The following is a 23,385-nucleotide window of genomic DNA, read 5'->3' on the forward strand; positions in this document are numbered from 1 at the left end:
TGAAGGAGACTGCAGGGTTTGAGGGACAGCTTGAAGGCTGCTTCGCACAGTCAGAGATCACAGGTGGTGGCAGAGCTCAGGGTAAAAACTGTGCCAAAGCTTGGATTTCTCAGACTTCCAAAATGAGAAAGAGAGAGGGGGAGAGGTGAAGAGGGGGAGAGGTGAAGAGCACCATGTGGGAAAGTGTCAGTGGAGCAGATTGATAAACCAAACTCTTCGATCCGGCCTTATCTGGCTGTTATATGATCTTCTGTCTGTTGCCACAGGGCTCATATGAATTCTCAGATTTTTTTTCCTTCCCATTTCACATCTCTAGAGATCATGTAATCTCATTTTCAGTGTCAAATCTTTCACAGGCACACTATGTCCTGTGTTAACATAAAGCCCTTGCCTTCCGTCCTCATTATGTTTTAGTGTCCCTAAAGATGTGTCCTCACAAGATACCATTCTCCAGTATCTGTGTATCTCCTGTTAAAGTGACTTTTTGTCTGTCTCCTCACAGGTAGCCCGGCCGAGCAGGCAGGCCTGAAGCCTGGAGACCGCATCTTGTTCCTTAATGGACTGGACATGAGGTGGGTACCTGCAGACTGTCCCATTCCCCTTTAAAACCCTGTATGCTCTTACTGGGATTGCTTGTCATATTGAAGAAGGGAGTTTTTATTTTAGGGCTTTTAAGAAGGACATTTCTGCCACTGACTGACTGACTGACTGACTGACACTGGGGTGTAGAACTGCCCACTTATTTTTGTCTTTTCCTGAAAGGGACCAAACGTTTATAAAGAATAGTGCCCATTAAAGCACAGAGGTCATTGTGAGTAAAACACCTTGCCTGACCGTATTGACGCGCTATTTGGAACTACTGGCCTCCGCTCTTTGATTCTGTCATTCATCAGCCTTGCTCTCTGTTGAATACGGGCCAGTCAACATTCATGTAAACCATTTGAAGAGATTTTGCCTTTTTGTTCCTATATACAGTATTTCCAAAAGCTTTAAAGCTTGATCCTCTCTGTTTTCCTCTACTCTTGTGTGTCTCTGTGTGTCTGTCTGTGTCTGTCTGTGTGTGTGTGTGTGTGTGTGTGTGTGTGCTTGTGTGTGTGTGTGTGCGTGTGTATGTGTGCACGTGTGTGTGTGCATGTGTGTGTCTGTGTGTGTGTGTCTGTGTGTGTGTGCGCGTGTATGTGTGGACGTGTGTGTGTGTGTGTGTGTGTGTGTGTGTATATGTGTGCATGTGTGTGTGTGTCTGTGTGTGTGTCTGTGTGTGTGTGTGTGTGCGTGTGTATGTGTGGACGTGTGTGTGTGTGTGTGTGTGTGTGTGCATGTGTGTGTGTGTGTCTTTACTCTTTACTTATTCTTTTGAGCGTAACTCCCATACAGGAGCTGCTCCCATGAGAAGGTGGTGTCCATGCTGCAGGGCAGTGGCGCCATGCCCACGCTGGTGGTGGAGGACGGGCCGCCCATGTTCGTGCTGCCCGACCCCGATCTCCAGCCGCCGGGCGGGGCCTCCCCACAGGGCCGCTCGCGCTCCCGCTCGCCCGTGCTCACCTCCCTGCAGTGGGTGGCCGAGATCCTGCCGCCCAGCATCCGCGTGCAGGGCCGCACCTTCAGCCAGCAGCTGGAGCACCTGCTCACCCCACAGGAGCGCTACACCATCTGCAAGGCCCTGGAGGCCTTCTTCCAGCACAGGTGTGGCCCGCACTGGACAAACGGAGGGAAGGGGGGGGGGGGGTCATTTATTGCCTTTTTATTCATTAGTATCATTTATTTATTAACTTACCACTAGGAGATACTGTACAGTAAGTGCTGCAAACGACTCAGTGGTTCATATCTATATGGAATGGAAAATCGTGATTGTTCACGGTCAGTTTCTCGAAGTGATAACAGCATTAATGCGAATAGGGAAAGGATTTGGCTACTAATGTGTGTCTGATGATAATGCGATGTGCGAGTGTGGAGCCAGGGGCTTGATTGGCAGGGGCTTTTTTTCACACAGGAATGTGGACACTTTGATTGTGGACGTGTTCCCTGTGTTGGACACGCCGGCCAAGCAGGTGATCTGGCAGTTCATCTACCAGCTGCTGACGTACGAGGAGCAGGAGCACTGCCAGACCAAGATCTCACGCTTCCTGGGCTACAGAGTCACAAGTGCGTATGGCACCCTGGGAGGTGGGGTACATGTGAGTGGGGGTGGGTGCTTGTTTGTGTACAGATGTTGTGTTCATACTTACCTGGCAGGGGTGATACAATGATCAAGAAGGTTGTTTGCCCAGGGCGAGGCTCGGCCATTGCACATCCGGTCGTGCTGACCCCTGCGAATTCCTCAAATGTGGGAATCTCGACTGCACAATTTCTGGTAGTGGGGGACTGCGTTCGCGCTCTCCCCTGATTTTGTTAGGGGCAGCCGTGGCCCACTGGTTAGCACTCTGGACTTGTAACCGGAGGGTTGCCGGTTCGAGCCCCGACCAGTGAGCCACGGCTGAAGTGCCCTTGAGCAAGACACCTAACCCCTCACTGCTCCCCGAGCGCCGCCGTTGTGGCAGGCAGCTCACTGCGCCGGGATTAGTGTGTGCTTCACCTCACTGTGTGTTCACTGTGTGCTGTTTGTGTTTCACTAATTCACTGATTGGGTTAAATGCAGAGACCAAATTTCCCTCACGGGATCAAAAAAGTATATATACTATACTATACTATACTAGATGTCTGTGTGTGAACATGCTTGTGCGTGCGTGCGTGTGTGTGTGTGTGTGCGCGTGTGTGTGTGTGTAAGAGAGAGAGAGAGATTAAGATGATTATGTGAGTAGGGATGTGTGTATTATGATAATAATGATGATGGTGATTATTGTGTGCGTGCGTGCGTGCGTGCGTGTGCTGTGTGTGTTGCAGTGCCCCCTGTTGAGCCTGAGCCGGCCCCTGAGCCCCACCGCCGCAGCAGCTCCATGAAGGTGACGGGCACCACCTACAGGAGTAGTGTGAGAGGACGCAGCTCAGACGACCTGGTCATCGGCACACATCTGGGCATGGGTACTACACACACACACACACACACAGGCACTCTGCACACACACACACACACACACACACAGGCACACACACAGGCACTCTGCACACACTGACAAATACCACATCTCAAAGACAGACACAGAAATTGTACTGCAGCAGCAATTTGCATGAATCACCAAGACTCATGTAGCCTACGCATAATCTTAAACACAGTAGGTAAATTGTCATCACAACATACACACATTAACCTGTTACCATTGTCAATGTTGGTTTACCACACACCCAACACAGCAGTAATATGAATGAAACTCGCAGCCGACACACCGCAGCAGACTCATGGACTGCATGTACTGAAAATAGTAATTCATTCTAGCCACCAACCTCTGTTTCCGCTAGGCAGTCATTAACATGTAAATCTCAGGCAGACATCAGTATATGCCACACGATGAGATGTGCTCAGCTGGGAGATTTGTGCCAGATGTAAGGCAGTTATGTAACCCTCCTGTGGGAATGATGCCTCCCATAGATTAGGCATCAGTTTAAGAGAGGCTCCACACTCTGTCTGTAAATGCTTGATATGTAGGACAGCTGTTAGCAGAGAAATGATAACCAGGGTAGCAGTGGGCAGTTAATAACGCAACTCTGCAGGTATCAGCTCATAGATCTGGAGTGTGCTGCTCTGGTTTCTGCAAGGTTGGTCATCATGTGATGGTACTTTATAGTCAATACAACTTGACCTGTGTGTAAGTCACAGGTACATCGGAAACACTCATCCATCATGTCACATGCATTTCACAAGTGTTCAGCTGTTATCTTTTTTTTCCATCCTTCACTCAAAAATACACACTCATAGTCCAGTGTGAACAGTACAGCTGATGCTGACAGTGCCCCCTTGTGTCTGTTTGAGGCATCCGCACGGAGCCTGTGGAAGTAGGCATGAGGCTGGCGCCCGGTGAGAGGCAGTCCGGAGATGGCACCTCCCTCCCAGAGACGCCCAACAACCTGACCAACGTAAGGACCACCATCCATCCATCGCTCACCGCAGTCACACTCTCTGGTCTTCCTCACTGGCACGATGAGCAAGACCGTCTCCCAGTTTGCCTCTGTGCGTGCCTAGCACGCGCACACCATACACAGGGCACTATGATACACAGGGCACTCCAGACACTGCCAGTACCAGACAGCGAATGAGTCAATGATTGCCATGGGAAAGTGACAGTGGTGTAACAGGGTCAGTGAATGTGTTTGTAGATGGAGAAAGTGACACTGATGGTGTGATGCTCCGGCCATTAGGGGTGGATGATTAACACCACGGTTGCTTTGCTGTCCTTCGGTAGCTGTCCGCTGTGTATGCGGAGCTGGAGAATGCGTACGCAGGGAAGCGGTCAAAGTCCCTCAAGAGCCGCCCTCCGCCTGCCCCTGACTCTCTGGTTGGCATAGACCCCTTCACACATGCCCCTTCTCCATCCATGCGGACAACTTCAGGTAATGGGTGCACAGGTACTCAAACACAAGCACGCACACACATACTGCACACACACACACACACACACAGACACACTCACTCAGACAAGCAATATTTAACAGGAAGTTAATTAAAGGATGTGTGTAAAATTTGGGGTGAGAAATGTTTGGCAAGAGGTAAAAAGTCAAGGATTATTCTTGATCTATTTTATTACATAATCTGTTGTGTTGACCTGTTATGGGTGCAGTTTTAATGAATATGTGTGTGTGTGTGTGTGTGTGTGTGTGTGTATCTGTACTTGTTTATATGTGTGCATATTTTGCATTCTATTTAAATGTGTCTCTATGTGTGTCTTTGCGTGATTCTTTCTGTGTGTGTGTGTGTGTGTGCATTTATGATTGTGAGCAGGCAGCAGAAAGCACCAGCCCCCCCAACAGCAGCCCCAGCAATGGTCCGAGCCTCTCCCTGAGCCCCAGTACTACCCCCCTGTGCTGCCCACGCAGACCAGCGCCGAGTCCAACCCCTACATCAGCCTGGACAGCCCCCCGCCCTCGCCCCCCGACTTCGCCCCGAGCCCTCCGCAACGCCTCCGCAAGCGCTACACCTTCTCCCGACCCCCACGCACCGTGGACACCGAACGCTTCCTGGAGGCCCTCAGCCAGCAGATGGGTCAGTCCACCGTCGGCCCGGACGACTTCCTCTCCCCCGAGAACGACTACGAGGAAGTGAGTATGAGCTCTGACTCTGTTTCTCTGTTTCTTACAAGACGATATGTTTCTTCCTCAAATATTTATTGATCTATTTACTTCCTGTGAGCTAGTAAAGTGCTTGTTTGAAGTGTTTCTGCTGAGGGAGGGGGGAGGGAGGAGGAGGGCACAGTAGTTGTTGGTTGTAGTTGTAGGTGTTTTGATGCTACAGTGACCCACATAAGATGTCCTGTGAGGAGCGTTCTCAGTGTTCCCTGTAACATCGTGTCCCTGTGGTCTGTGATTGATGGTAATGCTAGGATGTTGTCCAGATGGGCTTCCAGGACCTGGAGGATGAGGAGATGGAGGAGGAGGAGGAGGACATGGAGGAGGAAGAGGAGGAGCTAGAGGAGGAGGAGGAGGAGGAGGAGGAAGAGGACGAGGGCGAGGAGGGCGAGGAGGGAGGCGTCTTCCTGCCCCCGGAGTTGAGCAGTGCCAGCGAGCTGCACAGCGGCCCCAGCAGTGAGGACGCCAGCTCGCTCACCTACTCCTCCGGCTCCGAGCCCATCCCTCCACCCCCCCTCACCCCCCCTCCCCCGCCGCCCGTCCAGTTCAACGACCAGTCCGGGCACCCCGGAGGTGGGGGTGGTGGCGGTGGTGGTGGGGTGGCTTACACCCCTGAGCACGGCGGCCGCGTGCTGACCTTCCGCCGGCACCCTGGGCCCCCTCCGCCTCCCCCTCCCCGGTCCAACCCGCCGGCGTCGGGCCCCAAGCGGCACTCGCTGCACAAGGTGCTGCCCACCCGGGAGGACCTGCTGATGGACCACCCACAGCAGCAGCAGCAGCAGCTGCTGCAGCACTACCAGGAGCCCATAGACCAGCACCAGGAGCACCACTCCCTCCCAGTGCAGCCCACCGGGCAGGCCGTCCACCAGGGCCAGCAGCAGCACCACCACCACCAGTCCCTGCCGCCGCTGCCCTCGCCTGAGGCCGGCGTCCACCCTGGCCACGCTGTGCTCTACCAGATGCACCAGGCCCAGCAGGCCCAACAGGCACACCAGGCCCAGCAGGCCCAACAGGCACACCAAGCCCAGCAGGCCCAACAGGCACACCAAGCCCAACAGGCTCAGGCCGCTCACCATCACACTCAGCAGGCCCACCAGACCTACCAAACTCACCAGAGCCACCAGGCGCAGCACCCCCATCACCACTCCCCCAGCCCTGTGCAGCAGCTCCACCATATGCACCACCACCACCACCCACACCACTCCCACCACCACCACCACTCACAACAGCAGATGCAACAGCAGCAGCAGATGCAGCAGCAGATGCAACAGCAGCAGATGCAACAGCAGCAGCAGCAGCAGTCTCCCCACCAGATGCAGCAGATCCAGATCCACCAGACCTACCCGCCGGCCCAGCCGGCTCACCTGCTCCAGCAGGTGCACCAGACCCATCCCATCCACCACTCCTACTCGCACCCCATCCACCCCGGCCAGCAGTACCAGCCGGCAGTGCTCACCACCTTCCAGCCTCTGCCTCCCCAGCCGCAGCCCCCGCCGCAGCCCCAGCAACCCCCACAGCCTCCACCCCTGCCCCAGCAACAGCATCAGCAGCATCATCAGCATCAACAGCATCATCAGCAGCACGGCCAAGCCCATCAGAGCCATCAGCCGCACCCGTCCAGCCAGCAGGCCCGCCAGAGCCCCCAGCCCCAGGCCATGGCCCAGGCCCAGGCCCATCACCACGCCCAGGGTCATCACTCGGAGCTGGAGCCCCCGCCGCCTCCGCCCCCTCCCCCGCCCTGCGAGCCTCCGCCGCTGCCCCGCCAGCCCACTCTGGACTCCAGCCACATGAGCGTGAAGCGTCTGCGCTGGGAACAGGTGGAGAACTCCGAGGGCACCATCTGGGGACAGGTGAGTCCAAGCAGCAGCAGCAGGAGCAGCAGGAGCAGCAGAAGCATCAGTAGGTGAGCTCAGGCTTTCCGGTAGCTGCAGGAGAACATTCTAGAACATGTGACCTCAGGTGGCATAAGTGTGGAGGTGGGGGAGGTAATGAGGACATCTGAGATATTCATAGTAGCACTGCTATTAGTATCTGTAGATATACAACAAAAGGACAAAAGTGATGACAAGATGTAATGGTGAATTTAAGTTAAAGTCCCTGTAAACCAAAATTGGATTTAGAACCTTGGAACCTTGTATAGGTTAGAAAACTACTGAAAACATGTGTAAAGTCTTTAAACTATGTAGTACTGAATTGTGGAGTTTGACCGCTAAACAGGACATTGACACTTTGAAATCTGCAAGCATTGTGGGAAAATCTGCTTTCTACAGTATAAGATGCATTTTGTGCTTTCACTAATTATTCATCTATCTGACTGAAGAATAATGCTCGTTAGAATCAGCTGGTTTAGAGAATGATAGGAGCTATGTGGTGAGACAGTTTAGGTGTGGCTTCAGTGGACAGTCAGTGGACCTGCCCACACAATTTCAGGGATGAATGTACCCTTCAAATGCCTATATGTAACGTACTTGTCAATGTTTTTATTCTGAGTGGTTTATTCTGAGTGGTTAAATGATACCCTTTTCTGTGATGTGACAAATATTTATATTTGACAGGTGTTGAAAGGTTGTGATGTGAGATATGTGTTGGATTGTTTATGTGTTGAGTAAAGCTTTTCTCTATTTGTCCTCGTAACCTGTAGATGGGGGAAGATTCTGATTTCGATAAGCTGAGTGACATGGTGAAGTATCTTGACCTTGAATTGCACTTTGGAACTCAGAAGGCTCCAGGTTTGTAGATTGATATGGATATGTTTTGTGTGTGTGTGTGTGTGTGTGTGTGTGTCTGTCTGTCTGTCTGTCTGTCTGTCTGTGTGTGTGTGTGTGGTGTGTGTGTGTGTGTGTGTGTGTGTGTGTGTGTGTGTGTGTGTGTGTGTGTGTGTGTGTGTGTGTTAGAGTGGTTGAGTGGATGAGGAAGTCTGGGAGTGTGATTTCATGTCGGGCGTTAATTGCACAGTGAAGTGCTACAGAAATGTGTGTGTTCTGTGTACAGAAAGTTGTGTGTTCTCTGTGTGAAAGACACTTTGGGTAATTAGAGCAGTCTGTCACTCTTCAAAAGGACGTTTAATTAATGCACCTCTTGATAATAACATTAACACTTTCTGTGGCCTGAATGTTGCTGTCAGTGACCCACTTTGATCCATATCAGTGGCCAATTTCCCAAAAAACTTTTTATGTACTTTTGTACTTATGTATCTAAGAGAGTGAATATTCAGAATGTTGCACCATCCACCTCATCCCTGTTTACTCCCTCCTGCCTCATTAGTCCCGCCTAGTCCCATTACACTGGTATGATGAGATCTAGTGTGTTTGTCTGTGCCACTGTCTACTCCCTACATCCTTTTCAAAATGCTTGAAGCCACTTGTCTGTCTGAAAGTAACAGTCTCTCTGTGGCCTCCTGTGTCAGTGGCTGTTCCAGAGCCTGTGCCTCAGCCCGAGACCTTCAAGAAGAAGGATGTTGTGGAGATCCTCTCCCACAAGAAGGCCTACAACGCCTGTGAGTATGTAACGAGTAGCGTCTGATAGTTGTCTCTTTGTCTCAGGTATAGGAACGTCACCTATTACCAACCGTCCCGTATTTCCAACCTCTTACGTGTATGTGTCACTTAATATTCATTTCTATACAAACCAAGATGGCGGATTCCTCAAAAACGCAAGCACCCTCACCATAAGTGTATCTAAATTAGCTATGTACCAAAAATTACATTTTACCATGACTCGAAGAGCTGTAAACAGTGTTGTAAGGCTGCGTGTACAAATCCACTTGGCGCTCCAGTGGAATTTTGATTTGTGACGAAAATTCTCGGTCTAACCGTTGATGTGCCGTGAGAAAGGTTGGAAATAGGCACTCACAAGCCCAGCAATAAACTCAGAGCGTGGTAAACAAAATCGGATATTTCAGGCAGTAAAAGCCCTGGAAAGAACCAAACTAGATTTTGTTCAAATCTACACACCTTTGGCTACTGAAAAATGTAAGGTTCATTTATCAAATGTTATTTTGAAGTATTAAAAAACATCGTTGTTTTAGGATTTTCGAACGAAAGGGTTCATAATTGGTGGTTTTACGATAGTGTATTGTAGTTTTTTTTACTGTAGATCTATCAGACCCAGATTGAGTCCCTTGGCACCTGAACTAATTGGTTCAGGAACCAATCTGTGTCAGAACACATCAGGTGATGTCTGACTGGCAGGCCCATCTGTGTGTGAGTGTGTGAAATGAAAGTAGATTGAATGTGTATGTGGCCTACATTATTCAATGATGACCGAATGTACTGAAGTACAGAATGTGTAACATGACATCTGGATGTGATTATGGGGTGTGTTATCAATGCATGTACTATCATAGCCTGGTGCAACATGCCATCTGGATGTAATTATGGGGTGTGTTTCAACCACTACAGGGAAAAAAGGCCGCTGCACACAATTGGATAAACCTAACCAATCAGAGCAACACAATATGCAAATCTAATACGGGAAACGGCAAAAGCACCCTTCTTTTCAAAAAATGCCTTAATCACTGTTTTCTATTCATCTTTTAAAGTTATTGTACTGTCAATATCTTGTATAACAGACGTGATGGCAAAATCTAAACATCTTGCTTCTCCAGCTGCAATCTTGTTGTAAACTAAATTAACTCAAGCACACTCAGATGACCTGGATGACTAACTGTTGCTCATCTGTCCACCCTTGTATAAATCCTGATTCCAAGTGATTTGATTGGCCTGAACACACCCTGACTGGGCATATAGACTTCTCAAGAGCCCAGATCGAATTTTGTGGGCAGGGTAAATTTGGGCTGGCTTCCAGGCTAGCACTATCACTGTTTTTTTGTGGGGTTTTTTCTGTATTTGTATAAAAGTGATTTTAGAATATTAGAATATATTCTAGATTAGAATATTTATACTATGCATTGATTTCAGACACAACATGTTGTGTGTTATAAACCATGCTTTGCCTCTCCAAATTGGCAATTATACTCTCAAGGGGGCTTCACATTGTACACGCAAGCGGCAACGCTGCACTATGAAATCCATTATTGTCAATGGCTTGCGCGCGCAACAACTGGCCTGCCGCTGCACTGAGCAAAGCACAGCGCAAGCGGCATTTTACCTTAACCAAGGGCACAGGTGAGAATAGCTGTTTATTTCTCCTCACTGGGACTGTGTTTAATATTGCCCTTTTCCAGATTGTTTACCTTAGCATTCACTTATCTATAACATACTTTACTAGATAGATACTTTAATGATCCCCAAGGGGAAATTCAAGTTTACTGACGATTGGCACATTGTAGTCTTTTAATTGTGTCTTGCTTTTAATGCGTTTGGTACTAACTCAAACCAAATCTCTGTCCCTGACCCTTATCTTGACTGACAATATTGTTTTCTCCACGCCCCTGTCAGCCATCTTGATTGCTCACCTAAAGCTGTCCCCGGCGGAGTTACGTCAGGTGCTGATGACCATGGCCACCGAGCGTCTGGAATCCGCGCACATCAAGCAGCTTCTGCTCTACGCCCCAGACGAGGAGGAGGTCAGGAAGTATGAGCTGTACAGGCAGGACCCCAACAAGCTCAGCGAGCCCGACCAGTTTGTGCTGCAGGTAGCGTTACTGCACTGAGGGATGCTTATTTGTGGTCACTTGATGGGATAACAGCCTTTGCTACCCCTTTCGAACCCCTTGTATGTCTGTGTCATTCAAGATGTTTATAAATGCACATCATTATGTGTCTGTCTGTCTGTCTCTCTGTGTCTGTCTGTCTGTCTGTCTGTCCCTATGTGTGCATGTGTGCCTGTCTGTGTGTGAGCACAGATGCTGTCTGTTCCTGAGTACAAGACCCGTTTGCGGAGCCTGTTTTTTAAGACCACCCTGCAAGAGAAGACGGAGGAGTTGCGCGGGGCTTACGAGTGTGTCTACACAGCCTCCATGGAGCTCAAGACCAGCAAGAAGCTGGCCAAGATCCTGGAGGTGCCGCCCTCCTTATCCGCACCTCATTAACAAACAAATAACCTTCCTTATCATCCCAGCGCAAAAAGGAACCATGCCGAGTAACACACTGTGATAAGATAAGCCATAATCTCACTTAGACCTCTATATATCTCCCCTGTAAGATTATTTAACTGTATTCATAGCTAACACTAGACCTGTCTTGTTTACACCAGAAGTGCAACCTTTCTCAGTTACTGCTGAATGATTCGTTTTTGAAAATGTCTTTCATTTTGTATTGGCTATTGGTTTTAAATGTCTTTCAGTTTGTATTGGCTATGGGGAATTACCTGAACAATGGCCAGCCCAAGACTAATAAGACCACTGGGTTTAAAATCAATTTTCTCAATGAGGTGAGCCCTTCAGAACTCCCATCTCTTCAATATTGTAGAAAAGCTATGTGAAACCAAGCTCACAGAATGAATTTGTCTTTGCCGAGCCAATTAAAAGTGTTTCTGTGCTGAAGATCTTACTCCTGCCTGCCGTATCAGAACACAGCTCTTGTTTGTTCCGGCCCCTAGCTCAGCACAACCAAAACTGTGGATGGGAAGTCCACCTTTCTGCACATTCTTGTCAAGTCACTTTATCAACACTTTCCAGAGGTGCTGGACTTTGCCAAGGAACTGACAACAGTGCCCCTGGCAGCCAAAGGTATGGTGGGAAGAGGCCAGGCACAACTGGAAGGAGGGTTTATGCTTGTGTTCAGTACTGAAAGACTCACAGTTGCCAATTCCTAAAAAAACAGCACATTTTTCTGCAATTCTGCAAATATGTAGGTGTACTACAAAGAACCATGTTAATGTATCAATGTTCTCACATAGTGCGTTTGTTAAGACATTCAGGAGGAACAATGAGTTTGTATACAGAGGCTGAAACATTTCTACTGTGTGCAATCTGTTTGCCAGTGAATCAGAGGAACATCACCTCTGACCTCAACGACCTGCACGGCACCATCCAGGAGATCCGCGCGGCCTGTCAGAAGATGCCAGCCACGTCCGAGGACCGCTTCGCTGTGGTCATGAGTGTATCCTTTTTGCTGCGTGCCCTCCCAAGGCCTTAGCATGGCACCACAAAACCCAAGCAAGGCAGATGTATGCTGACTATGCTCCTTTGACCTTTGTGTAGACCATTAAGGTCACAGTTCAAGCATTCAAAGGGTCATGATTTCAGCCAATGGTACTGATGAGTCTGCACAAAGTGTACTGTAGCTGTATACTGTGCCATATAGTATGCTTTTTGAGGAGGTGAGCCTTGACGACGTGTACACAGGGCTTTCTGGAGAACTCACACCCAGCGGTGCAGTCTCTGGAGTCCCTGCAGCAGAGGGCCATGGAGGAGTTCTTCCGCGTCGCCTCCTTCTTCGGCGAGAACAGCGCGGCCACCACCGTCGATGCTTTCTTTGGCATCTTCGCCGAGTTCATGTCCAAATTTGAGGTACGCTGTCACATCTCCAATCATTTTATTTCATCCATGTTTGGTTTGTTTTATTTATTTGTTTGTTTACTTTCTGTGTTTGTGTTTTCAGAGGGTTTTGAGTGAGAACCAGGCAACAGAGAATCCTCCACGGAGTCCCCGAAGCCCACGCATAGCCTCACCTCTTGCGTGGTGAGGGGTGCCAGACACACACACACACACACACACACACACACACACACAGACACAGACACACACACACACACACACAGACACACACACATGAACTATCACGTGACACATTGTCTGTGACTCCATGACAGTAACCATGAAGAGACGTGTAAAGCAGATAAGATGACCTTTGCCAATTCTACAACACTGGCGTAGAAGTCCTCTGAACTGGAGAATTTCTACGGTGGAATAATGATGAATGTCTCAATTTCTACAAGATGGATTTGGTCGGCAGAGGAGACACTCAGTAAAGACACAGTCTGACTCAAATCTGTTGTTCCTTTCCCTGTGTGGGGATTAACTAGTAATTAAACCCCACACATGTCTGAAGAGCAGCCTTACCAGTGTTCCTTGACTATTTAAACTAATTAAACTGAGCTCAGAACAGCCATCAGTAGCACAGAATTTTGTGAGGTATCATCTTGCAAGTACCCTGGCTAACACCAGACCGCTTATTAAATCAGATTTACCAACAGGTTTGTCTGGGTTAATCTAGGCTACCTTGCAAGTGTGTACGTAAGATGAGATGGTATTGAGTGTCCTGAGGAACGACTTCTGTAGACAAATTCTGCAGTAAGAATCTTGTTAATTCAAACCTGTGCAAATAGACTGTAGACGTAAGAGTATACGACAACATTGACTTTTATGCTGAATGTATGTTGTAATTACCCTGTATTGAAAGCAAGTGTTGTTATTATACATTATTCATATCTAAAATCTAATGTCTGTGAAATCTTTCACATTATGCTTTGGCTTCTTGTTCCAAGCTGCTGTATTGAATGTATACACTGTTGAGCATTGTAAGGGCTTGGACTTAACTTATTGATCACATTAAGTTTAATTTAGTTTGTTTTGTAAAATGTACAACAGGAATCCTCCATTTTCTTTTTCTTCTTCAGTTAGGAATTCATAGGAAGCAGACATTTCCTCCTCTGTTGGTTTTGGTTCCCTCAGTTTTATCTTTTAGTTAAATAGCAGATTAGATTTAAACACTTTTATATCATAAAGGCATCTTTACCAATTCTTTATGTGGTTTTGTTTCTTTACTACAGCCCAAGACTAGACTGTGAAATAGAAGTTGGAAGAAGTTATTATCATGGATAGAAGTGGTTCTCATTTGTAAAAGTGTATATAGATGTGCCTATAAATTATTGACCATGTACCAGGAGTACTACCAGTATGGCATAGCCTACCATGCTTCAGCTAATGTGTATATTCTGGCATGTGGTAGAATTTTAAAGCATTTATGATTTTACTAATATATCATCATTGTTATAATTTGATTATGTCCTCCACACTTTACAGCTTGATGACCATGTGTCTTTCGAATGGGGTTAATGTGTATGACCATGGGTCCTTCAACCTCTCTGATATTGCTAAGTCATGCTGTGTAAATCTAAATGGCTCTTCATGCGCCTGGCTCTGTTTGCTCTTTTGGGTAGCAGCAGCACAGCACTGGTTACAGTGTTCCCTATTTGGAACACTGTGCAAAAGCGGTAGGGTGGATGGACATATAATCCTGAATGAAATGAAAAGAAAGATACAGTAAAGATACAGTACAAAGATAAGCCTTGCAACCATGTCATTTTAGGTGCTTGTGATAAGACTGTTGTGCTGGGCTTTGTGTAAGAGCTTGATAAAGGCCATTTGACTTGAGGGAACTTTTAGCCATTTCTTTGGCCTGTGTTGAAAAGTGTGGTCTTACAATGCTGTCAGTCTGTCATTAACTTGTAGACACGTTTTGACAGTGTTGCTGTTTGTTGTCATTACCTGTGTGGGTAATAAAACACTTACATTTTAACCTGCGTGTGTGGAATGCTGAATACGGTGTTTGGAGTTTGATCCTTGGTTCCCTGGGTCCAGTGCAAGTGTTTTAGTTCCCAGAAAGATGTTAGTTTGCTGGAGGCCCAGCGACATCATGTGAACTCCTTTCAGTGTCAAGGGAGGGAGACACAGGGATTTTATCCGACTGTGACTTTAACAGAGGTGAGTTAGCTTAACCTTTTTTACATCTCTCCATGCCGTTTTCTCCTGCTTCATTTTCTCTCACTTTCTCTAGACATATTCAGGCATAGCTGAAAAAGCTTGTGTGTGTGTGTGTTTGTGTGGTGTGTGTGTGTGTGTGTGTTAGTGTGTGTGTGTGTATGTTTGTTTGGTCTGTTTGTGTGTATGTAAGCATGCTGCAGTTGCGTACGTCTGTGCGTTTGCTTTAAATCTGGGAAGAGGTCCCTAAAATCGGTGTGTATGTGCACATGTATCTACTTTACCTATTTGTGTATTTGTTGCGGAATTATAAAGAAATCTTTTAGAAAATCATGAAAAATAAGCCTGTCTCTCTGGAAGGTTCTAATCTAGAAGATTCTCTCATGTTGTGCTATTCTGTTTATTTATCCTTTATTCTGCCAGATGAGTCTCATTGAGATTTGAATCTCATTTTTAAGGGAGCACTGGAACGACTAATATACAATAAGGACAGCAACCAGAAAATTATACAATAATGACAAGCCAGGACACCACAGACAATAGATAGACATACAGTATAAGCAAAAAGGGGGAGAGGGTTATTGGAAATGTACAATATTCCGACCTCATTACCTTCATTTAATGTTAAATATTACCAAGTGAATTAAAAATGTAAAGCTTGTTGTCCTTTTGAAGAAGGTTAAAGCACCAGGGGGCAGAATAGCTGAAAGCCATTATTTAAAATTCTGTTGAGGTGCGAGATATGGTAAATAGCAATGTACTAGTATTGGAACACAGATTATACTTGTTGTGACTCCAGTTTAACAGACTACATGTAGTTATACTACCAATAACAGCTTTGTATATACCTAGAAATGGGCCATCTATAGAGACCAAGAGAGGCTATCCTGTGAAGATGAGCTGATATACTTGCTTGATCATTAAGGGTCCAGATTCACTAACTATCTAATTTCATTCAGGCCGTTTCTGCGCATTGTTACCTGTTACCCAAAGGGACACAGCATTCCAGACGTGTGTGTTCCAGACTTTTCTCTGTGTTCTCTGAAGATTGTGTCACATTGTTTCTGTCTGTGCAAGTGTAAATGTTTCTGCACATTGCTACCTTGTTGCCAAAGGGAAGCATCATTCCAGACGTTCCTTTGTGTTCCACTGTAAATCTCGCTGCCTTATTGCTCTTGGATATTGAGGATATAAAAGTTGGGTAATCTGTAACCTGTGTGTCCTGATGTCCAGTCAGAACTGAACACCTCAGAGGGGTGTTGCTGAGGTGTGACAGTGTGACCTTTAACACGTGAACCTGGCGTGATACAAACTCCCAAAGCCTTGATCGACATTTGGACTGGCCAGTATGGAGTCCACCAATAGCCCCAGCACCACTGCTCCTGTGGTGGAGACCAGTCCTACGTCACTGGCCACAGCTGACATAGTGGTGCTCATTCTTTACTTCGTGCTGGTGCTAGCTGTGGGGTTGTGGGTAAGTCCTCTTTATTTGTCCACCTTTGGGCGCTCATGATCCACGATGATGAACTGCTCTTTAGAAGAGTGAATATCACCTTTTTTACTGTGGATTTTAAAAAATAAGGAATAAAATAACATCAATAAGGAGTGTTGAACGCAGTTGTGTCCTGCATCCCTCACTCTCTTCTCCTCTAATTTAGTCAATGTGGAAGACTAAACGAGGCACCGTTAATGGGTATTTCCTTGCCGGCAAAAACATGACATGGTGGCCAGTGAGTATATCAAACATAACTGCTCCCAGTTAGAGTGAAGTGAATAGAAGTAAAAGGCCTCACATGGCCCAGTACTCAGACATCCTCCATGGCCTCTGTGTGTCCCCTGTGCAGGTAGGAGCCTCCCTGTTTGCCAGTAACGTGGGCAGTGGCCACTTTATTGGCCTGGCAGGCTCAGGGGCTGCTGCTGGCATCGGTGCTGTGGCCTACGAGTGGAATGTGAGTAGATCATCATGGAGTCACAGGACGATGTGTATCCTTGCAGATTATAGTTGTGTTCTGCAAATGTTCTGCTGGGTGTTTTGAGTGTATTGGGGTTTTGTATTGTATTGTATTGTATTATAGTATTGTATTGTATTGTATTGTATTGTATTGTATTGTATTGTATTGTATTGTATTGTACTAACTGATGAGCTACATGCATATTTTCTGTAGCTGGCTAGCTATATTGTCATCTTAATGTTACATATGCACATGCATCTTATCTCTAAGGGGTTGCTGATGGTGCTACTCCTGGGTTGGCTCTACCTACCCATCTATGTGGCCTCTGGGGTAAGGGATTGAAGTACACACACACACACACACACACAGACACACACGCGCACAGGTGCAGGCGCACGCACACGCACACACACACACACACACACGCACGCACACACACGCATACACACACACACTCACACGCTGTCTGTTATCCTCCTTACACATGGCAGCCATCACTTTACCTATTAGCATCCTCTAGTGTCTTCAGGGCATTCAGATAGGTTTTTATGCTGTTTCTATTGACAGGTCACCACCATGCCTGAATACCTACAGAGGAGATTTGGGGGAAAGAGAATACAGTTATTTATTGCTGTTTTGTACTTATTCATTTATATCTTCACAAAAATATCGGTGAGTAAAGCAAGGTCAAACAAATCCATGTCACAAGCTTTTGATTCATACAGTATACAGATTCAGCAGTACATTTAATACATAAGAGTTGCACATGCTGTAGTAGATGTGGTCTGTGCTTGTGATGGGAGTCTGAGCGGGTCCTGTGTTTGACCTCTGGGGTCTGCAGGTGGACATGTATGCGGGCGCCGTGTTCATCCAGTTGGCCCTCCAGTGGAACATCTACCTGGCAGTGGTGGTGCTCCTCAGTATCACAGCTCTCTACACGGTGGCAGGTGTGTGGCCTACTACAAGCACCCTCTCCTGACTGTCCTCTCTGGTATCACCCTGACTGTCCCCTCTAGTATCACCCTGACTGTGTCCTCTAGTATTACACTGACTGTCTCCAAAAGAAAAGTGGTGTAACTCTTGAGCTTAGTAACCTCTCTGGTTGGAGCTCAGCAGATGCCGGTCCATTACTTGGTGTTCTGTGATGTTTCAGGTGGCCTTGCAGCAGTGATCTACACAGACGCTGTCCAGACTCTCATCATGCTGGTGGGAGCCTTGACACTAATGGTCTTCAGTGAGTGTCATTGAAATGCATTCACATGGAGTTACCTGCCAAGCTGTAAATAGACTTCAATTCAATTAATTTAAACTCAGCTCAGTTTTGTTCATATTGTGGCATAACATATGAATATGTGTTTAAAGGCACTTTACAGAGCCCAGCTTGAACCTGAACCTCCTAATAGACCCTACTATGCACATTTTTACTATTCAACTCTTGCCTACTAGAAAGTGACAAGCCAGTGTTGTTTGGAAGTAATCCTTTGTATTAGACTCATGAATCATTTTTTCCCTTAGAGAGCATGCCTTACGCTCATTGCTGGTGGTAACATTTTAATGCAACATTTGGATGTAATCATTTGTGTAACAGATTGCTGAATCATTTTTCTTTAGAAAGCATGCCCTAGGCGCAGTGCCACTATGGTAACATTTTAACTCAAGCCCTGTGTGTGTGTGTGTGTGTGTGTGTGTGTGTGTGTGTGTGTGTGTGTGTGTGTGTGTGTGTGTGTGTGTGTGTGTGTGTGTGTGTGTGTGTGTGTGTGTGTGTGTGTGTGTGTGTGTGTGTGTGTGTGTGTGTGTGTGTGTGTGTGTGTGTGTGTGTGTGTGTGTGTGTGGTGTGTGTGTGTATGTGTGTGTTTGTGGAGGTTTTGCGGAGGTGGGGGGTTGGCAGGCCCTCCTGGATGGCTACCACTCTGCCATCCCCTCCATCAGGGAGCCCAACACCACCTGTGGAATCCCGCGGGAGGACGCCTTCCACCTGTTCCGCCACCCCATCACCTCTGACCTCCCGTGGCCAGGGGTCATCGTGGGCATGACCATCCCATCCATGTGGTACTGGTGCACTGACCAGGTGACTCTACAACGTCAGGATAGATGATTTGTTTGTTTATTTTGAAGGGATAATACGCATACAATACAATATGACACGGCACGACACGACACAACACACATGACTCACTGATTCAGATGTTTTAAGCATTTGAAATAATGAAATAATGAAAGCCTGAAGAATCACATTGATTTCAATTGATGATAGCACTTTCACTTGATTCTATTTCTATTTTCTATTCTATTTTTTTTTTCTCTGATTGCCTACATTCTGTAAAGCGCCATGATACATGTGTAATGTTTTGGCGCTCTATAAGCACAATAAATTAAAATGAAATGAAATTAAATTTAGCCACAGATCAAACTGTAATGAGAAGGTGTGATTTGGATCCAGGTTATAGTCCAGCGCTCCCTGGCGGCTAAGAACCTGATCCATGCTAAAGGCGGCTCTCTGCTGGCGGCATACCTGAAGGTCCTGCCCTTTTTCATGATGGTGCTGCCAGGCATGATCAGCAGAATACTCTTCACAGGTGAGCATTCCCACCTGCTCTTATCTGCACCTGCAATCACATTTTATCCGTGGAGACATTTCTGCTCTGATGTGGATAGCAATGTGCTCTGTACTCGGTGCCAGTTGGCTAATTGCTACTGTGATATGAGGACTTTATAGCTGACAGCATGTGAATAGATCTCATATGTTGAGGATTTCCCAGGTCTACTATAATTAGCCTCTTGTTGGTCATCTGTTGTCATTTGCAACTATTTCACAATCTGAAGGTCCAAACCCTGGCCTATTCTTTGTGTGTGTGTGTGTGTGTGTGTGTGTGTGTGTGTGTGTGTGTGTGTGTGTGTGTGTGTGTGTGTGTGTGTGTGTGTGTGTGTGTTTGTGTGTGTGTAGATGAGGTGGGGTGTGCAGACCCAGACGTGTGTAAGGCGGTGTGTGGGAACCCAGTGGGCTGCTCAGACATTGCCTATCCCAAGCTTGTGATGGAGCTGCTTCCCAGTGGTAAGTGCGCCCAATACATACAAACATGTTAACACACACACACACAGACACACACACACAGACACACATACACACAATACATACATATTTGCACCAGACCAGACCAGAAATAGTCTTAAACTGTTTTCTTCCTCTCGCTCACCTTCTCTCTGTGTGTGTGTGTGTGTGTGTGTGTGTGTGTGTGTGTGTGTGTGTGTGTGTGTGTGTGTGTGGGCACTCATGTGTGTGTTAGGTCTAAGAGGCCTGATGATGGCGGTCATGCTCGCTGCTCTTATGTCCTCCCTGACCTCCATCTTCAACAGCTCTAGCACCATCTTCACCATGGACCTGTGGCGGCACATCCGCAAGCGGGCGTCCGAGTGGGAGCTAATGATCGTGGGCAGGTAGGGCACATTGCTCAGCCCCACTCTGGAGCACTCCAGCCCGGCACCCAGTCACACAGAAAGGCTCATTCACACACTGCAGCAGCTGTGATAGTGTACCTCAGTGGATACTTAATAAGAGTGTGAGTGGTTGGCCATCAGGTTAAGGGCACTTTTTACACATTTACTGGCGAAATATGCACAGAAAAGAATAAAAGAGGATTTTTATTACCACACAAGTACTGGGGTAATGTTATCAGCCTCATAGCTTACTCTCTTAAGGTTGCTAACTTTATGTATGAATATCTGAGATGAACAAGTTTAAGTGAAAGACATGGATGTGCTGAAGGATGCAAAAATACAGGGTCAGGGGGTTTAGGGTTAATGATTGAATTTCATTAATTTATTGACGTGTTACTTTGAGGCGCTTTGAGTATATGTGCACATGCTTTTGTGTGCTTTTGTGTTTATGAGTGTTTTTGTGTGCCTGGGCATGTGTACTCTCTTTCTATCTCCCTCTCTCTCTCTCTGTGTTTGCGTGTGTGTGCGTGCATGTGTGTTTGTGTGTGTGCGTGGGTGTGTGTGTGTGTGTGTGTGTGTGTGTGTGTGTCTGTCTGTCTGTTTCTTTGTAGAGTATTTGTGCTGGTGCTGGTTGTTGTGTCCGTGATGTGGATCCCTCTGGTCCAGGCCAGTCAGGGCGGTCAGCTCTTCATATACATCCAGGCCATCAGCACGTTCCTGCAGCCCCCCGTCTCCGTGGTCTTCATTGCCGGCTGCTTCTGGAAGAGGACCAATGAGAAGGTACTATGGGGGCTCACTGCCGGCAGTGTGTTTGTTGGGTATTGTCATATAATTGCTTAATTATTTTACTCCATTGTTGTATTGTAGTGGCAATTCACTCTAAATACTCTATATATTCTTTGGTCATGGGCTATCGTAGCTATAACCAGTGAGAATGTTTTGAAAATCCATCTCAGCACATTGGATAAAATCCCTTTCTGATGCAACTTGAAGTGCAACTGATAAGCCAGTGTCAGCAGAAGACAGCTTCGCACTCAATACACATGGAAATATTCTAGATAGAGTAATGAAAAAAATCTTGTTTCTCTGATGCCCACCCCACTCCCAGGGTGCATTCTGGGGTCTCCTGGTGGGCTTGATTATTGGCAGTGTGCGGATGATTCTGGACTTTGTCTACCCCGCGCCCCTGTGCTTTGAGGATGACACCCGCCCGGCGGTGGTCAAAAATGTCCACTATCTGTACTTCTCCATGATGCTGTCGGTCATAACCATGGTCATCGTGGTGTGTGTGAGTCTGGCCACTGAGGAGCCAACGCCTGAACAGGTGAGGTGGCGGAGGGCAAAGATATCCTCACATGTCCCAAACATTCAGCCCTAATGCCAAGCAGACACTGTGCGACTTTGACACAATTTTAGGGCCAAACCCACCTGTCATGTCTCTACTATTCCCCACTAATGGGGCCTGCCCCACACTTTGAGAACCACTGGACTAGAAGACATCACAATCAACGCTCCAGCTCTGATCGGAGTGGATTTCTAACATCTGTCAGAAATGTTCCAATTTGTCTTGCAGTGTGAGCAGTCGAACGTAGGCTCACAGTGTAAGCTTAGAACTCACGTCCAATTGAAACACGTTGTGTGAGTTGCCATATTGTATGCAACTGAAAAAAAACACACAGTGTCTACCTGGCTGTACACTTTACTGCACACATCGCATCCCACATCTGAGATATGAGAGGGCGTGGGCTCTTTCCTTGTCGATTCTATACATTGATGTTTTCTTCCAGAATATCTATATAAACACTAACTTATGTTGGCCTGTAAATAAGGTGTGAACATGGTCTGTGTTGGGTCCTATGCAGATCCTGATGTCTGTCCGTGTGGTGGAGCAGTGGTAGTTTGCATCTTGAGCCTGCTGTGGCCAGTGTGTGTATGTCACTTTGGGTCAAGGCGTAGGCTCAACACCAGTCCCTTTGCTTTCCTTTAGATCAGCCGTCTGACGTGGTTCAGCAGGTTTGATGAGGTGAAAGCGGCTGAGGAGCCAGCGCACACAGACATGGAGGCGCCCGAGATGAAGGACAGGTCAGAGAAACATGTGCATGGGACCAGTGGGAACGGAGCGCCGCATGAGGACAAGCGAGGTACGGATGAGGAAGAGGAGGGGGGATGCAGGGGAACTTTGATACCTCACTTGTTTTGCCAGAACTAAAAAAAATATGTTTGTGAAATACACTCATGAATAGACCACCTATTTTTAGAACTGCAATTCAGTGTGTGCAGTGTTACTGCATGTGATTTAAAACATCTTAGAGGGTGGATAGGCTGCACAGCTAGAGCTCCTGTGACATCCCTCATTCCTATATCTCTCTATATATCTGTTCTGCTCCCTCTTTCTTTTTCTCTCTCTCTCTCTCTCTCTCTCTCGTCCCATTCTCTCCTCCAAAGCCTCTGTGTCCACTCAGGCCAGTGTGTCGGCCGCCTCTCGGCTGAAGAGGACCTGCCTTTGGCTCTGTGGTCTGGACAAACCTCCTGAGGGGAACGGCTCGCCAGCGCCCCCGCCACCCGACGCCATCATCAACTCCCTGGAGGAGCAGCCCTGCATGAGGGGGGTGGTGGACGCCAACCTCATTGTGTGCCTGTCTGTCGCCGTCTTCCTCATCGCCTACTGGGCCTGAGCGGACCGTTTACTAAAGGCTGATAACCACGCCACGGGTTGACACCAACAGCTTGGTTGGAGTTAGAAGTGGTGTGTCTGAAGACGTCTCTGTATCTTTTGTGTTTGCAACGGATATCAAAGGTTTTCTTAAGTCATTTACATACTTTGGTGATTCTCCTTGTGAGAAATGCACAATGTGATTGAGAAATGAGCGATGTACCATTACTTGTGCAGACAGGAGAAAAGCAGCCTGTAGGTGGCATAGCTCAACAAATGTGATGATCAAATAACATATGTGTGTATAAATATTGACTGTGAAAGTCTGTGAAAATGTAAGTATGAACTTTGTAATGTGCCATGTGCCCCATGACCCATGCACGTTTTATTTATTACATGTCAATCATTGTGTAATCTATACCACTGTTCAAATTTCATTAGCTTGCAGATAACTGATTTAACTTGAGTCAAACAACCCTTCAAATAACACTTTCAGTTTTGCACTGTGAGCCAAATAGTCTTTT

General features: G+C 47.1%; 2 protein-coding genes and 1 non-coding gene across 3 annotated transcripts in view; all 3 read left to right on the forward strand.

The window, feature by feature from the left end:
- grid2ipa (glutamate receptor, ionotropic, delta 2 (Grid2) interacting protein, a) overlaps positions 1–13,510 on the forward strand; it is a 30,354-nt gene extending 16,844 nt beyond the window's left edge. The window contains exons 8-25 of the mRNA XM_076266644.1: positions 503–572; positions 1,375–1,683; positions 1,991–2,142; positions 2,881–3,018; positions 3,905–4,008; positions 4,335–4,497; positions 4,871–5,187; positions 5,469–6,371; positions 6,447–7,064; positions 7,856–7,943; positions 8,621–8,710; positions 10,614–10,810; positions 11,021–11,176; positions 11,461–11,547; positions 11,716–11,845; positions 12,100–12,218; positions 12,464–12,628; positions 12,720–13,510. Coding sequence (XP_076122759.1) covers positions 503–572; positions 1,375–1,683; positions 1,991–2,142; positions 2,881–3,018; positions 3,905–4,008; positions 4,335–4,497; positions 4,871–5,187; positions 5,469–6,371; positions 6,447–7,064; positions 7,856–7,943; positions 8,621–8,710; positions 10,614–10,810; positions 11,021–11,176; positions 11,461–11,547; positions 11,716–11,845; positions 12,100–12,218; positions 12,464–12,628; positions 12,720–12,803 — 3,890 coding nt within the window. The 3' untranslated portion in view covers positions 12,804–13,510. The remainder of the gene's footprint in view (positions 1–502; positions 573–1,374; positions 1,684–1,990; positions 2,143–2,880; positions 3,019–3,904; positions 4,009–4,334; positions 4,498–4,870; positions 5,188–5,468; positions 6,372–6,446; positions 7,065–7,855; positions 7,944–8,620; positions 8,711–10,613; positions 10,811–11,020; positions 11,177–11,460; positions 11,548–11,715; positions 11,846–12,099; positions 12,219–12,463; positions 12,629–12,719) is intronic.
- On the forward strand, positions 2,218–2,382 carry LOC143103399 (U1 spliceosomal RNA). Its single transcript, XR_012982815.1, has one exon. It is a non-coding gene; the product is annotated as a U1 spliceosomal RNA (small nuclear RNA).
- Positions 13,511–16,521: 3,011 nt separating the features above from the next.
- slc5a11 (solute carrier family 5 member 11) lies at positions 16,522–22,883 on the forward strand. Its single transcript, XM_076266645.1, has 14 exons — positions 16,522–16,551; positions 16,666–16,770; positions 17,044–17,103; positions 17,341–17,445; positions 17,615–17,720; positions 17,927–18,007; positions 18,636–18,841; positions 19,214–19,349; positions 19,718–19,825; positions 20,058–20,208; positions 20,820–20,988; positions 21,317–21,532; positions 22,196–22,349; positions 22,654–22,883. Exons 1-14 carry the CDS (start codon positions 16,537–16,539, stop codon positions 22,881–22,883), a joined length of 1,842 nt encoding a protein of 613 aa, XP_076122760.1. The 5' UTR covers positions 16,522–16,536.
- The last annotated feature ends 502 nt before the right edge of the window (positions 22,884–23,385 follow it).

Source organism: Alosa pseudoharengus, unplaced genomic scaffold, assembly GCF_046254945.1.
Source record: "Alosa pseudoharengus isolate Yale_2024_CS ecotype anadromous, Long Island Sound unplaced genomic scaffold, YU_APseudo_1.1 YU_APseudo_1.1_scf_4, whole genome shotgun sequence".
NCBI classification, from domain to species: domain Eukaryota; kingdom Metazoa; phylum Chordata; class Actinopteri; order Clupeiformes; family Clupeidae; genus Alosa; species Alosa pseudoharengus.

Coding starts and splice junctions, on each gene's coding strand:
- slc5a11 (XM_076266645.1), top strand. Junction 18,008..18,635: donor CTTGACACTAATGGTCTTCA/GTGAGTGTCATT, acceptor GTGTTTGTGGAG/GTTTTGCGGAGGTGGGGGGT. Junction 21,533..22,195: donor AGGAGCCAACGCCTGAACAG/GTGAGGTGGCGG, acceptor GCTTTCCTTTAG/ATCAGCCGTCTGACGTGGTT.